We start from the raw sequence: 14,942 nt of genomic DNA, 5'->3' as shown, positions 1-14,942 counted from the left end.
CCCGCTGGCCACAGCGCCGTCCAGCTGTGTCATCCCCAGGGCCGGCCCCTCCACTGACGGCCACAGCGAAGTCCAGCCATGTAACAGCTTGGTGGGCCTGGCGTGGGCGGCCAGTTGTTGTGAGTTTGGTGACCTCTGATCCCAGCCTTGGTGGTACAATGGCCAGGGGATTTATTGGCCAGCCAATAAAAGAGGGGTTGGGTTCCCAGCAGGCTGAGGCATGTTTGTGATCGGAGCTCATCCAAACTCCCCTCGCAGAGGCGTCAACTCCCCTAAAAACACCAAGGACCGGAAGTCATTCTGCCCTCACTAAACATGGCGGCCCGCTGACTTCCGCCCTGAGCTCTCCCAGATCCGCGGGTCCCTCCCCCAGCCCTTTGGAACGCAGCGCCTTCCCCGCATCGGGGAGGCGAGGGCCCGGCGTAAAGTGCCGAGCGTGCGGCGGAAAGTGCCGAGCCCTGGGTGGGCGGTGCCGAGCGTGTGACGTAGGCTTCCGGGCGTCTGGCGGAAAGTGCCGATGCTGCGGCGGAAAGTGGCGAAGCTGGGAGTGGATGGTGCTCAGACTCTGGACGGAAAGTAGCGAGGTCCAATCCATCGGCGACGGAAGCAGCCGAAGCGCTTCCGGAAAGTGCCGAAGCTCTTCCGGAAGGACCCGAGCGGGCCGGCCGTTGCCGACGCACCCACAGCGGCAGTAGCCTGGGCGGCCCCGCTCCGCTTCCTCCCCGGGCCCGGCAGCAGCGAGCGACTGACCCGGCCCAGCGCCGGGACCCCGCACAGGCCGCGCCGAGCCCCGCCCCCCGGGCCCGCCCGGCCCGGTTCGGTTCGGCTCGGCTCCCGGCCCGGCCCGGCCCGGCCGCCCGGCAGGATGATCAAGCTGTTCTCGCTGAAGCAGCAGAAGAAGGAGGAGGAATCGGCCGGAGGCACCAAGGGCAGCAGCAAGAAGGCGTCGGCCGCGCAGCTCCGCATCCAGAAAGGTACCGCTGGGCCCGGCCCGGCCCGGCCTGGCCCGGTACCGCCCGGCCCCTCCTTCCCCCCCGCTTCCCTGATACCGCCCGGCCCAGCCCCGCCCCGGTACCGCCCGGCCCAGCCCCCCCTTCCCCCCGCCGTCCCAAATTCTCTATTCACCCGACCTGGTACCACCCGGTCCCAGTATTGTCTGGCTCCAACGCACTGGTACCATCTGGCCTGGTTCAGATTCCCTGACCACCATCCGGCCCAGACGCACCTACTGGTACCACGGGGACGGGCCCAGATCCCCTCTACTCAGAAAGCTGTAACCCAGCTGAAGCCCTGACTGGTGCCTCCTAGATGGGCTGCTAGGGGAGAGACCAGCCCAGACACAAGGGAGGCCCCACTCTGAAAAGTACCAGCTGGTGCAAATCCTGGGGCGATCCACTGATCCCCCCTACCTTCAGCGCAAAGGTACTGCCTGGCTCAGGTGGGTGCTGGGGGTGGGCAGCCTCCTTCCTCCTTCCACTCTGCGCCCCCACCCAGACCCTGTATTGGTGGGGAGAGACCTCACCTGCACTCAGACCCCATAGATGCCTCACAATGGGGAAGATCCCCTCCCCCCTTCCCACCCCCATACTGGCAGGTGGCTATTCCCACCTAGCATCCCCCGCTCACATACTGGGCAGACACCCCCCCCCTGTTCTGCCCACGACAGAATCCCATGAGCCCCCACATCATCGGTGATCCTCCTGCTGGGGAATGGGGGTCCTTCCTCCCCCAAAGGGGCTTCCTGCTCATCTGCCCTCACTGGGGCTCTGATCCTAAGTTCCCTGTAAGCTGCACCCTGCTAGCAGCAGCATATTTAGCACCATGCAGGTGCTCAGGGAATCTGGCAGGGGGAAGGGCGCCCCTCCCCCAGCCCCAACCTAGCCCAGCCCCCGACCTGCTGTGGTCAGGGTGCCCCCACCCTGGCCCAAATCTGGCAGGCATGGCCTGGACCTGTCATGGCCAGGGTGCCCCTCCCTGAACCCAGCCCCGACCCGGACTTGCGGGGCCGGGGGAGGAGCACCTATCATGTAGCCCCAGTTCTGGAGCTGCCATGGTGGAGAGAGGTGCCTCTCCCCAGCCCAGATGCTGCTTCAGGGGGTGAGAGCTCAGGGGAGCCCTCTCTCCCTGCCATAGCCCCGGAGCACCCTCCTAAACCCCTCAGCCCCCCCCCACAGCCCCAGCCGCGGCCCTCCCTTCCACCCAATGCTCTGCCCCAGCCCTGAGACCCTTCCCACACTCCAAATCCCTTGGCCCCACCTCTGCCACATGAATTTCGTTTTGTGCACTGGTATGTAGGTGATGCGTCAGACATCACGTCCGTATTGGTGCACATAACAAAATTCGTTCTACACCTGGGTGGGAAAAATTAGAGGGAACACTGCTCTGCTCCCCCCACTGCCCCCACACACTTTCTCTGAGAGCCACCTCCCATGGAGGTCTTCCCCAATGGGGCTCGCGCTCTTCACTGCTGAGGTTCATACAGCCTCCCCAGGACATACATACTGAGACACACATATGCTGGGGGGGACTCCTCAATGCAACAGGGGGAGGAATATTTGCTGGAGGGGTGGGAACAGGCGAGCGGGTGATCAGTGTGGCAGGACTCAATTTGGGGGTGTTCTTGTGGAGGTCCTTAGACGTGTGTGGGGAGGGTCTCATGGGTTTTCCCCGGTGGGGGTGGGTGCCCCCAGTGTGTGTGGGGGGTCTCCTGGGGTTTTCCAGCCGAGGAGGGAGACCCTAAGTGTGTAGGGGGAGGGTGTCTTGGGGTTCCCCAGCAGGGAAGGAGCACCCCCCAGTGTGTGTGTGTGTGTGTGGAGGTCTCCTGGGGTTTCCCTGGTTGAGGATGGGAGGCCCCCCAGTGTGTGTGTGGGGGAGGTCTCCTGGGGTTTCCCTGGTGGGGGTGGGAGCCCCACCCAATGAGAACCCATGTTCACGGGGGGTGGGGGGGAGTGCACCCACTGGGGGCCTCTGATGCAAACCCTACCACGCAACAAATCAGACATCGCTACAGGCAGCGCCAGCTGTGCGAGTGTCTGCAAAGGGCAGAAACCTGGGTTCTCCCCACTTCTGGCTGTGCCCAGAAAGATACCAGGTTCCATCCCAATCTGCTTGTGTCCCAGTGTGGCGCTCCAATCCAGTTTTCCAGAGGTGGCAGGTCAATGCCCTTGACTCCCTCTGCCCCAACTTGAGCTGGTGGGGGGGGATCCCGGCCGCGCTCTGGGGATGTACCCGGTGAGGCTCAGCCTATGTCCTGTTGAGAACATGTACCCCCTCCCTGGCACAATTCTGTGCAGTGCTCTTCACAGGCCCAATCCTGCTGGGGCCTCGCCCCATGAGGGAGGGCAGTCGGAGACCCAGCGCCAGGCTGAGCTGGGACACAGCCTTACCGTGTCCTGTTGTGTGAATGGGGCCTGGGCAGGGCTGTGGGGTGAGTACCTCCTGGGGGCTGCTCTAAATATGGCATTTTCCCCCAACCTGCCCCCGAGACCCAGTGTCCTGACCCCAGCCAGAGTATCATGGACCTCCAGTGAAAAGGACTTAGTAGGAGGCTTCTTTGTCTGTCTCCCTCCTGTGTGTGGGGGGGCAGGACAGACCAGGATTGTCCTACCCACTTTTGAAATGCCCTTTTCTGATCCAGAGATCTACCCCCTATGGAGAGTGCGGTGGGGCTCCTCTGGGGTGGGAGGGATCTGGGGTTATCCTCCAAACTGACCCATCTCTCCCTGCTTTCCTCCTGCCTCCCAGATATTAACGAACTGAATTTGCCGAAAACATGCGAAATAGATTTCTCCGACCAGGACGACCTCCTCAACTTCAAGCTAGTTATCTGCCCTGACGAGGTGAGGGGGGGCGGGCAGGGAGGGGGTCCGGCATGTGGGTGGGGAGCAGGGAATCCTGCATGCCTGGACTTGCCTTTCTCTTCCTGCCCCAGGGGAAGCCCCAGCTGCTGCTCAGCTGATGGGCTCAGCCTGTGCCCAGACTCCGGTTGCTGCTCCCTGCTGGGCAGGCCCAGGCTGCAGGGGGCCCAGCTTGCGCTGCAGCAGGCCGAGCGGTGGGGGGTTGCAGCAGGAAGGCACCTCCGTGTGCGTAGGGTGAACGGGGTGCTGGAGCCCAAGCCAGTACTCTGGGGAGGGAGATGGGGGCAGGGGCTGCAGAAGATTCATGGCTCTGCCCATGCCCCTGTTGTCCCAGATCCAGCCCTGCCAGTACCCCTCAATCCTGACTATCCCCCACTGCTATCCCAGCTCGCCCACCACAGCGCTGCTGGTGCCCCTCAATCCCACCCTGCATCAGGCCCCACAATGCCAGCTGAGCTGAATGGCCTGGGGAGGGGGTGTGATCACAGCCCCTAGCTGCTGCGTCTCTGGTCCCCTGCAGTTGGATCCATGGGGCGGGGCTGAGCCCAGGCCCCTTGGGGTGCTGGGTGGTCCCCTGAGGATCCCTCCCTCACTGAAGGTCTTTTCTCTTTCAGGGTTTCTATAAAGGGGGGAAGTTTGTCTTCAGTTTTAAGGTAAGTCCCTTCCCCGCCCCTGGGGTGGAGCTCAATTTGCACCAGAGCCTTGCCCAGCCGGGAGGGGCGGGGCTCTCGGGGCTTACCCGTGTTGGACTCTCTTCGCGCTGTGTCTGAGCCAAGGAGGGAGTGTCGGCCCCACGCATCTGGTGTCCCCTCTCCTGGGAGGGAGGAAGGTGCTGTGACGGCTAAGGAAGTCAGGGACATGCCCACAGTCGCCCAGAGCTGGCAAGAGGACCCAGGAGTCCGGGCCGCTTGTCCCTTCCTGCTTCAGGGGGCGAGCAGCACTATGGGTGGGGGGGGCAGGAATCTGGAGCTCCTGTGAGTTGGCAGGGTCAGGGAGTCTGGGCCCAGCTGCTGTGCTGTGCGGGGGGGGGGGGGGGGGGGGCTTGGGAATGACTCTCCCATCTGTCTGTCTGCAGGTAGGCCAAGGCTACCCTCATGACCCTCCCAAGGTGAAGTGTGAGACCATGGTGTACCACCCCAACATAGACCTAGAGGGCAACGTCTGCCTAAATATCCTCAGGTAGGGAGCGCATCTGGCCACCTCACTCTATCACTGCTACCCCCTGGCTGATCTGGGGGATTGCCCCACCCATGCAGATCGGGCAGGGGAGTGGCCTCTCTCCAGCACCAGGATCCTTCCCTGCCCCACCCACACAGATCGGGGGGGGGGGGGGGGGGCGGAGCAGGGGGGTATGGGGTGTGACCTGGTGCCTAGAATGGACCTCACTGAGAGTGCACACTCGGGGCAGACTGCAAGAAACAGGGCAGGCACACGCCAAAAACTGGTGGTTTTAGCTACAATTAGATTCACCAAACCAGTAGCAGAAGAGCTGCAGTACCACACTGGTTAATAAGAAGCCAAACACAGTCCTCTTATAGGTGTTCCAGCCATTGGTTCCCATCCCAGCAAACTGGTCTAATACAGTGAGAGGTTACTGAAAACCCAGTTCACCATATGTGAGGTTCCACTATTCCCAAAGGATCAGATGCTTACCACCGGGTCAAAATCCATCTCGGATCTTACCCGGTTATCACTCTGTCAGCCAATCTTTAGTAAACCAAAAAATGTATTAATAAATGAGTTATAAATGGTTAAAAGATCATATACATACAAATGATTGCAAAGTCCTTACATCAGGCTTGTAGCAGTGATGGAATAGACGGCTGGCTTGTAAAGTCTCTTTGCTAACTTCCAAAAGATTGGACGGTTCTCAGTCCATTGTTCAAAATGCTCCTCTCAGAGCAGGGGTGGGCAAACTTTTTGGCCCGAGGGCCACATCGGGGTTGCAAAACTGTATGGAGGGCCGGGTAGGGAAGGCTGTGCCTCCCCAAACAGCCTGGCCCCCACCCCCATCTGTCCCCTCCCACTCTCTGCCCCGTGACTGCCCCCCTCAGAACTCCCGACCCATCCAACCCACCCCACTCCTTTTCCCCTGACGACGTTCCCTCCTGGGACCCCCCCAGGACCACCCCCATCCGACCACCCCTGCTTCCTGTCCCCTGGATGCCCCTCCCCCTATCCACACCCCTGCCCCCAGACAGGCCCCCCCCAGGACTCCCATGCCTATCCAACCCTCCCTGATGGCGCGCGCCCCCCCCACCTCTGCCCCATCCAACTGTCCCCTGACTGCCCCCCAGGACCCACTGCCCCTTATCCAACTCCCCTGCTCCCCGCTCCCTTACCATGTCGCTCAGAGCGGCAGAAGCTTGCAGCCACGCCACCACGCTGCCCAGCAGGAGTGGTGGGCGAGAGCGCTGGCTGCCTGGCGAGGTGAGGTTGCGGAGGAGGGGGGGCAGCAGGGGAGGGGGCTGGGGGCTAGTCTCCCTGGCCGGAAGCTCAAGGGCTGGGCAGGACGCTCCTGCGGGCCGTAGGTTGCCCACCTCTGTCTTAGAGGAAAGAGGAAAACTGGAGATGTCTCAGGTGCCTTTTATATCCTCTGCCACGTGGATGGGAAGTTACTGTCCCAAACAAAGCCCACAGCCTGTGTGTATGGACAAAGATGGAATCTGAGGTCACATGTCCACATCACATGCCCTGACATGTTTTACTGAATCACAGGGGTGGCCACTGGCTCCTGGCTCTCACGTGTCCTCTGGAAGAGAGTTGATTCTTCTGCGTAGTCCATTCACAATGGGCTGGAGAGACTGAATGTTAACTACCTTGTGGGTGTTACCTCAAGGACAGACGCATGTGAGATACAGAGACCTAGCCGATCTTCACACCTTCAGATGCTGGGGTGATCCATGGATTTTACCAGGATAATTGTATTTGACTTTTCCATTGACACCTCACGTGATAGACTTTGTATAAGATTTGTTACCATTGTATAACAATGGTAGCAACTGCTACAAATGGTCATCTTCAATCATACAGCATCCCGGGGAATCCCCTGTGGCCCACCTCCAGGGAGCAGGGGGCGAGAGGGAGAGATATGGGGGAATTCCCCATGGCCCACCCCCATGGAGCTCGGGGGGAGGGATATGGGGGATCCCCCTCCAGCAGCACTGCCTTCTCCTTACATACAGGTCTTGGGGCAACGCCTCCTCCCATAATCTCCATGATCCCCATTCCCCTAGTCATCTGATGTGATCCCCACCCCAGGTCTCATATCCCCATGCTCCTCCCCCTTTCCCCCCAATACCACCTGTCTGGCTCTCCTCCCCAGTCAGAACCTGGGATGATCCCCTGCCACCCGAGTGTGGTGTCGCTCCTCTCATGGGCTTGGCTGCAGGGTCCTCACTCATGGTTCTTTTCTGCCCCGCAGAGAGGACTGGAAACCTGTACTAACAATAAACTCTATAATTTATGGTCTGCAGTACCTCTTCTTGGTGAGTACCAGGGAGGGAAGGTTTCACCTGCACCGTTGGGCGGGGGGCATTTTGGGGGGGCAGTGGGGCAGGAGGTGGGAGGGACCCATGTCCCCTGCACTGTTCGGGGTGAAGGTAGCCCTGGTGTTTCAGCAGGGCTCGGGGGGCAGTGGTTGCCTCCTGCCATGTGTTTGGGGGCTGGTCGTGGGGTGCTGATCTCCTTGTCCCCTTGCAGTTTGGGGGAGCGGTGGGGTGGGGTGATTGCTACCTAGAGTCTCTGGGCAAGCTATGGCACGCTCTGGCGGGGGGGGCAGTGCCCTCGGAGCCGAGGGAGGCATTGGCAGGTTACTCTGCGAGGGCTCGGGGGGGTTGGCGTAGCTGCGTGCTGAGCTGCCTGCAGTGCCATGCTTCAGTACGCATGGCCTGCAGAGGGCCTGGGGCCGGCTCTCCTGTGTGTTTCCATCTCTGCAGGTCCCTGGTGCTCTGCTCAGCCCTGCACAGGCTGGGTTCCCCATGGATCTTTACGTGGGCATGGCTGGTTTAACGTATTGCAGGGACACCGCTGGGATGCGGGGTCTCTCCTTTGGCTCAGCTGCTGCATCCCTGGTGCCTTGGACTGACTCTGACACAATTGATGGAGCCTTTGGGGAGTCCCAGGGCATCCCCTAAAGACTCTGGTCAACCTGAGGGGTGCAGGTCTCCCAAGGGGCAATGGGCCGAGCAGCATCTGCCAGCTGCCTGAAATGGGTCAACTCGGTGGACTGTTAACCCTGAACCCGAATGACGGGCAGCTTTAAATGGTAGCATCGTGAACAGAGGCGTTCAGCAAATGTGCTGCTTTTTACAGTCCCTTTTCTGTCCCCTTCTTGAGGCAGTTCTACAGTTGATCAAAATACCCAGAGGCAGAATCTATAGAGTCCAATGTATCGTTAAAATACATCCTGCAGGTGGAAATCAGTACACGCATTCCCTTCTATCCCCCTCTCTCTGAGGTCCCCCAATCACTGCGGTAGTTGGGTGCCTCACAATCTTCCATGGATTTATCGTCATGCAGCCAGATGGGGCAGTGTGGCACAGAGATGGCTGATCATGCAGGGTCAGTGACAGCGCAGGGAAGAGAAGGTGCAGCTCCCAAGTGCTTTAACCATTGGGCCATCCTGCCTCTTTAATCGACAGTAATGGCACGATTTCCAAGACCCTGCAGAGCATAAGGGGATTAGGTCTGAACTGTGCCCAGAGCGGGCGCCAGGATAAAAGTGAAGCCGCTGGCCTGTGACATGCAAGCTTGTAAAGACCCCCTCTGGCCTCCTTCAGAAGAAACCAGTGCTCCTCCTGGAGTTCAAGGCCAGGAAGAGACCATTAGATCTTCTGGCCTGACCTCCCATACAGCGAGGTTTGGCAGGGCCTCCGTTGTTGGTTTTTTGTAATTTGGATGGATCATATTGTTTGGTTTTTTTACGCTTTTTTTTCAGTTTTTATCTATTTAAATATTTACACTTTCCCAAAATGATGGGGTTTAGGCATTTCTCCCTCATTTTTATCGTTTTCAATATTCACATGTGCAGGAAAGGATGGGGGGGCGGACAATTATGTAGTGACCGTAGACGTTGAGACTCGGTTAGTTTTATCACTGTTAAAACCCAGTTGTCCACAGAGGTCAAATGATACAAAGTGAATCGCCTTAAATCAAACTCCAGTGAGTTCTGAAGCAACATTTTTCTTTCTTTGCCTCTGTACATTTTGATGATGATCAGGGGAAATGTTTTTCATTGGCTGGTGGATGCGTGGTGAAAATGACGTTTACTGACATTTGCCGATTACAGTGTGATCCTGCCAAGCCAGTAAATTCCATCCTCTCTCCCCTGCACCAAGCCCAATAACTTGAGTTTGGCTAAAGCATCTCCCAGGAAAGGGATCTGGTCTGGATTTGAAGCCATCAGGAGATAGAGAATCCATCACTTTCCTTGGTAGTTGGTTCCAGTGGTTAATGACCCTCACTGTTAAAGTTTTGTGCCTTATTTCTCATTGGAATTTGTCTGGCCTCAGCTTCCAAACCTTGCTTCTTGTTCTGCTTTTCCCTGCTTTTTTAGCATGTGCGCTGGAATCTGGTCTTTTCACAGCGTGATGGTTTTGGGGAGGGAGTCCATGGAAACAGCCTCCAACCTTCCCTGGGCTTGGCCTTGTTTCTGAATCTGCACCACAGTGGGTCACACCCAACACTCCTTCTGCCTCAGCAGCTGTTTTGCGTCTGATTCCGGGTGTGAGCCTGGCCAGGAGAACCTTGCCCTTTCAAAGTGACCTGCAAAGGGGTTTAAAAACCAGAAATGGGGCTTGTCACACACACATATTTACAGTGAATTTTTGTGACTTTCTCCATGTTTTTTCCACCTTAAAAAGGTTGGGAATGTCAGATCTGGTTTTCCTGGTGCAGCTGGAGGGTCTATGGGAAGGTCTTGGGATGTTTCTTCTGTGGGGGTGCTGACGTTTTAACAGTGCTGTCCTTTCTCCAAAATAGTCATCAGTCATTGGAGTTAAATGGATCTTAAATATTTGACATAAGTATGGGTTGTTTGCCATGTTGTGGTAGCTGTGTTGGTCCAGGGTATCTGAGACAAGGCAGGTGAGGTAATATCTTTTATTGCAGTGGCTCTCAACCTTTCCATACTACTGTACCCCTTTCAGCAGTCTGATTTGTCTTGAATACCCCAAGTTTCACCTCATTTAAAAACAACTTGCTTACAAAATCAGACCTAAAAATATAAGTGTCAGCCAATAGTACTGACAAATCGCTTCCTTTCTCATTTTTACCACATAGTAAAATTGGAATATAAATATTGTACTTACATTTCAGTGTACAGTATATAGAGAAGTATAAACAAGTCATTGTATGAAATTTTAGTTTTACTGACTTCGCTAGTGCTTTTTATATAGAGTGATGTAAAACTAGGCAAATATGTAGATGAGTTGATGTACCCCCAGAAGGCTTCTGCATACCTCCAGGGGTGCACGTACCCCTCGTTGAGAACCATTGTTTTATTGGACCCACTTCTCTGTCGGTGAGAGAGACAAACTTGCAAGTGTACACAGAGCTCTTCTTCAGGTCTGGGAAAGGTTCTCAGGTGTAACAGCTCAATACAAGCTGGAACAGATTGTTTACATTAAGGAATTAACATGCATTTTAAGGAATTAACACATGTTTCAAGGACCCATTCATAGTGAAATAGCCTGTTAAAGGGGGGTTAGTGGGTAACCGATTATGAGCCATAAGTCTATGATTTTTCGTGTCTAGCAGAGTTGTGAATTTAAGCTCCCAGGCTCATCTTATGAAGGTGCTGAAGAGGTTTCCTTAGAGGATGAGAGCCGAGAGGCCAGATACAGAATGATGGCTTTGTGAAAAGTGTTCGCCCACAGGTGATAAGGAGGTTCTCTTGTCTCATCATTTTTCTGTGCGAGTTCATTAGCGATCGTAGTGATTGTCCTGTTTCACCCATGTAGGTGTTGTTGGGGTATGCAGTGCACTGGATGAGGTACATCACATGTGATAGGTGTGTGTACAACCCATTGATCTTGACAGGTGTGTGGGTATTGATCCTCCTAGCAGTGAAGATATAGCTGCAGGTTTTGCATCAGTTGTTCTGGGAGGGTCTGGTGCTGCTTTGAGTTGGTGGGGAGCCTGCTTCTGATGGATGTGGGGGTCTGTTTGAAGACCAGGGGAGGGGGTTCAGGAAAGATTTCTTTCTGGATGTGGTCCCCATCCAGTAGGGGTTGTAATTGTTACCTGATAATCCCTGATGGGCCCTGGCGTGGTAGGGTGTGCCGTAGGAGTGTCTTTTTGAGGCAAATACATAGATGACTTGATGCAAATATATAGATGAGTTGCCAAACGAGTGTCTTTTTGAGGCAAATATATAGATGAGTTGATGCACCCCCGGAAGACTTCTGCATCCCTCTGGGGCATGTGCAGAGTGTCTTTTTGTTGTTTTTGTTAGACACTGAAAGTCAATAAAGACGCTGGATTTATGGTTTATTACAGCAACCTATGACATGCTAACCCTCCTTTGTCCTACGCCTGCAGAGGTGTGTTAAGTGCTCACTTCACCTTGAACGGTCTCTTACAACATAGCTGGAGGGAACGCTGCAGGGATTTCAGACAAGCTGACAGTGGCCTGGGCTACATGCAGAGATTGTGCCACTGCAACTCTGTTGGTTAGAGGAGTGACGTGTTACCATGTACTTATACTGGTATGATCTCAGCCTGGCTGCAGTTACACCAGGATAAAGGTGCCTTACACACTATAATTGCTGTATGTGGTGTACTGCGTTAACTATAGCGGGGTAGTTGCTGATACAACGTTCTGTTACTACGCTAGCTCTGATCTAGACTTGACAAAGGAGGTCCGTATCCACCCCCATTTTACAGGTGGGGAAACTGAGACATGGACAGGGGCGGTGGCAAACCAGGAATAGAACCCAGGTGTCCTGGTGCCCAGGTCAGTGCTCTGTCCACTGGGTCACAGAGTCTCCTTTGGTTAAAGTGACTGGAGGTGGGGGATGCAGCGAGGGGCCCTCAGAAGCGGGGCTAAGGATTGTTTTGTAAGTGGACTCAGGGAAGGACAGAGAGGGTGGCGCGTGGCATGGGGATGCAGCCCTGATTTGGATGGGGGTGATCAGGGGCATGGCCAGCCTCTAACCTCTCCTCCCTGCCCACAGGAGCCAAACCCCGAAGACCCCCTGAACAAAGAGGCTGCCGAGGTCCTTCAGAACAACAGACGCCTGTTTGAGCAGAACGTGCAGCGCTCCATGCGGGGCGGCTACATCGGTTCTACCTACTTCGAGCGTTGCCTCAAATAGAACTGACCAGCTGCCCCCACCCCTCCCACGAGGGACTCTGCCAACACCGCTGCCTTCAGCCACCGGGGGGCACAGGAGCCTGGCACTGGCAGGGCCCCCCTCGCTGCTCACGGCCTCTGCCCCGGCAGCCTTTCCCCCCCACTCCTGCCCCCTGGCTGGAGGGGAGGTGGCTGCTGAGGGATGGGGCAGGGCTTACATTGGAATCCCCTGCCCCACCCACGCAGCCCCCTCTTCCCTATTGGTCGCTCTCCTGCTGGTTTCCCAGCATGCTCAGACCCCGAGCAGAGCGCCCCCTAGACATGGCCAACGTGAGCGCACTGGCTCCTTCCCCTGGCTTTGCAGAGCGTATCTATTTATTAGGCAGGGGGCTGCAGCAGGAGTGTAGGGCAGGCCGGGGGTGCATGCAGTCCTGCCGTGGGGGGCTGGGCCCGCCCTCCCCTTTTACATCCCTCGTGTGTCTGGTTTTTAAAAACACAGCACCCCACTTACAGCAAAGCGAAGGCTGATTATTCAATGGGACCGGGCTGGAGGTGGGGCCTGGGCTGATTGAACCCTGCCCCCTTCTGCCCCAGGCCTCACCCCCCAATGAACTGGTTCTTTGCCACGCTGGGGCCTCCTGCCAGCCCCGGGGCCATGAATCCACTGTACTCTAGTGTGTCGGGTTATTAAAGGGGAATGTTAGCGCACCTCACTGCCTAGGGCCTGTCTGTCCTCATTGCTCCGCCGCCCCCCTCCTCCCTTTCAGATGGGGTGGAGGGGTGTCTCTCCTCAAGGGGCTGCCCACCCAGCTGCCCCAGCAGGGGCCACATAAGTCCATATCTTGCCCAAGCTGCAAGGTGGGCTCCAGCTCATCGCCCAGGCCTCTGGCCTGGTGTGCTGTTGGAAGTGGCTTGTGAGTAAGAAGTGGGCTTGACCCTACTGCTCCCCAGCACAGCAGGTAGCTGCTCCCTCTCTGCCTGCTTCTGCATGAGCCATGGTGGCAGGGGGCTTGGTTCCGCATGGAGCAGGGCAGGCAGATGAGACGGAGGGGTGGGGGCTGTTTCCTGCCCAGGAGCAGGGAAAGGGCTGTGGCCACGGGGCCTCACTGGGCTGGGGCTTCATGGGTGCTAAGGCTGGAAGGGATGACTGATCATCTAGTCCCAGTGCTGGCCGCCCCAGGCTCTCACCCTGCCATTTCTGCAGGGACACCCCGCCACTCCCTTGGGTGGCCTCTGGGGATATGGGGTTGGCCCTTGCATTGCTATGGGTGGTGTACTGCTTGTGTGTGCAGCCCTGATGCCAGGAAGGCCCAGTCCCTGCCCAGAGGGGCTTCCAGCCCTATGGGGCCATGTAGCAGCCTGGGGCCAGGTTGGGTGAGCAGGAGTACGAGTGCCCCAGAGGGATGGCAGGACCTCGTAGGGAGCTGCATAGTTCAGAGGGCTGTGGGGGGAAGGGCCCTGCCAGGGGATGACCTACTTGGGAGAGGAAATGGGGTTTATAAGCCCCCCCTTGGGCAGGTGCAATGATCATGAGGTGAGAAGAACCAGGGAAGTGGGGTGTCTGAATTTTGATCCAGTGGTGTCCCTGCAATAACAGCATTTGGTTCCTACAGCCCACCCCTACCCCTAGCCTCACCCCAATGTGTCCCCTTACCCCCACTCAGTCCTCCCCCACACTATCCCTCTGAGGAGGTCGTGTGGGAATCAGTTGGGCTCCTCCTTCCCACCTCTGCCCCAGCTTGTCTCCTCTCCCCCCCCCCAGCCTCCCACTAGCACTAACCAGCCTCCTGCTTCCCACACAACCTCAACTGAGCTCCTGCTTCTTTCTGCCCCCAACCCCCCCTGCATCTTAGCCCATGCAGCCTTATCTCCTCAACCCATTTCAACCCCTGCTCAATCTGCCTCCCAGACTGACTGTAGCTCAATCCAACCATCCCAGCCCCCTCCAACACAGCCCCTGCCCCCACCTCCCTCTCCTCTCCCCTGTCCTGCTCCCAGCCCCTTCCCCTCTGCTCACCCTGATCTGACTCCTATCAGCCTTCACGCCCCTCCCCCTGCCGCCAGACCACTATCAGCTCCCTGACCAACCTACCCATCTAGGTTTGCCAGGTGTCCGGTTTTCAGTGGGAACTTGTAGTCAAAAAGGGACCCTGGCGGCTCCGGTCAGGACCGCTGGCTGGGCCGTTAAAAGTCCAGCTGGCGGTGCAGCAGGGCTACTGCGAAGTAGTCGGCGTGTCTCTCTGACTCCTAGGCATAGGGGTGGCCACAGGGGCTCCATGCGCAGCTCCTGCCTGCAGGTGCCTCCCTGAGCATTGGCTCCGCAGCTCCCATTGTCTGGGAACCATGGGCAATGGGAGCTGAGGCGGTGGTGCCTAGCCCCTTGGCTGCCCCTATGCCTAGGAGCTGGGGCCCGGAGGGACATGTCCCTGCTTCCTGGGGGCTGCCTGAGGTCCGTGCCACCCGGAGCCCTCACCCAACCCCCTGCCCCAGCCCAGAGCCTCCTCCCGTGCCCTGATCCTGCACTCCTCCCCCAGCCCAGAGCCCCCTCGCACACCCTGACCCCCACCTCCTCCTGCACCCCAAGCCCAGCCCGTGAAAGTGAGCGAGGGTACGGGAGAGGGAAGGAGGGAGGGGTTATGGAGTGACTGGGGGCGGGGCCTCGGGAAAGGGGCGGGGCCTCGGGAAAAGGGCGGGGCAGGGGGTGGGCGAAGTGTTCGGTTTTCGGCCATTAGAAAGTTGGCACCCTACACTCCCCCCAATTCCCCTCCCAGCCCCTCCCCCAGCCCCCT

The 14,942-nt window shown here is 57.6% G+C and overlaps 2 protein-coding genes across 2 annotated transcripts in view; one reads left to right on the top strand and one right to left on the bottom strand.

The window, feature by feature from the left end:
• LOC140901855 (uncharacterized) overlaps positions 1-14,942 on the bottom strand; it is a 355,046-nt gene that overhangs the window by 176,346 nt on the left and 163,758 nt on the right. The window lies entirely within an intron of this gene.
• Positions 630-12,861, top strand: UBE2M (ubiquitin conjugating enzyme E2 M). The gene is made up of 6 exons (XM_073322192.2): positions 630-974; positions 3,745-3,839; positions 4,472-4,510; positions 4,933-5,036; positions 7,282-7,345; positions 12,035-12,861. The coding sequence occupies exons 1-6, from the start codon at positions 866-868 to the stop codon at positions 12,173-12,175; spliced, it is 552 nt and encodes a 183-aa protein (XP_073178293.1). The 5' UTR covers positions 630-865; the 3' UTR covers positions 12,176-12,861.

Source organism: Lepidochelys kempii, chromosome 23 (assembly GCF_965140285.1).
Source record: "Lepidochelys kempii isolate rLepKem1 chromosome 23, rLepKem1.hap1, whole genome shotgun sequence".
Classification (NCBI taxonomy): domain Eukaryota; kingdom Metazoa; phylum Chordata; order Testudines; family Cheloniidae; genus Lepidochelys; species Lepidochelys kempii.
This window is presented reverse-complemented; position numbering and strand designations above follow the sequence as displayed.

Bases quoted from the DNA above. Each gene is read 5' to 3' on its own strand.
- UBE2M (XM_073322192.2), top strand. From the start codon at position 866: ATGATCAAGCTGTTCTCGCTGAAGCAGCAGAAGAAGGAGGAGGAATCG. The intron at 3,840-4,471 runs GTGAGGGGGGGC...TTTCTCTTTCAG, and splicing joins TAGTTATCTGCCCTGACGAG to GGTTTCTATAAAGGGGGGAA. The intron at 4,511-4,932 runs GTAAGTCCCTTC...GTCTGTCTGCAG, and splicing joins AGTTTGTCTTCAGTTTTAAG to GTAGGCCAAGGCTACCCTCA.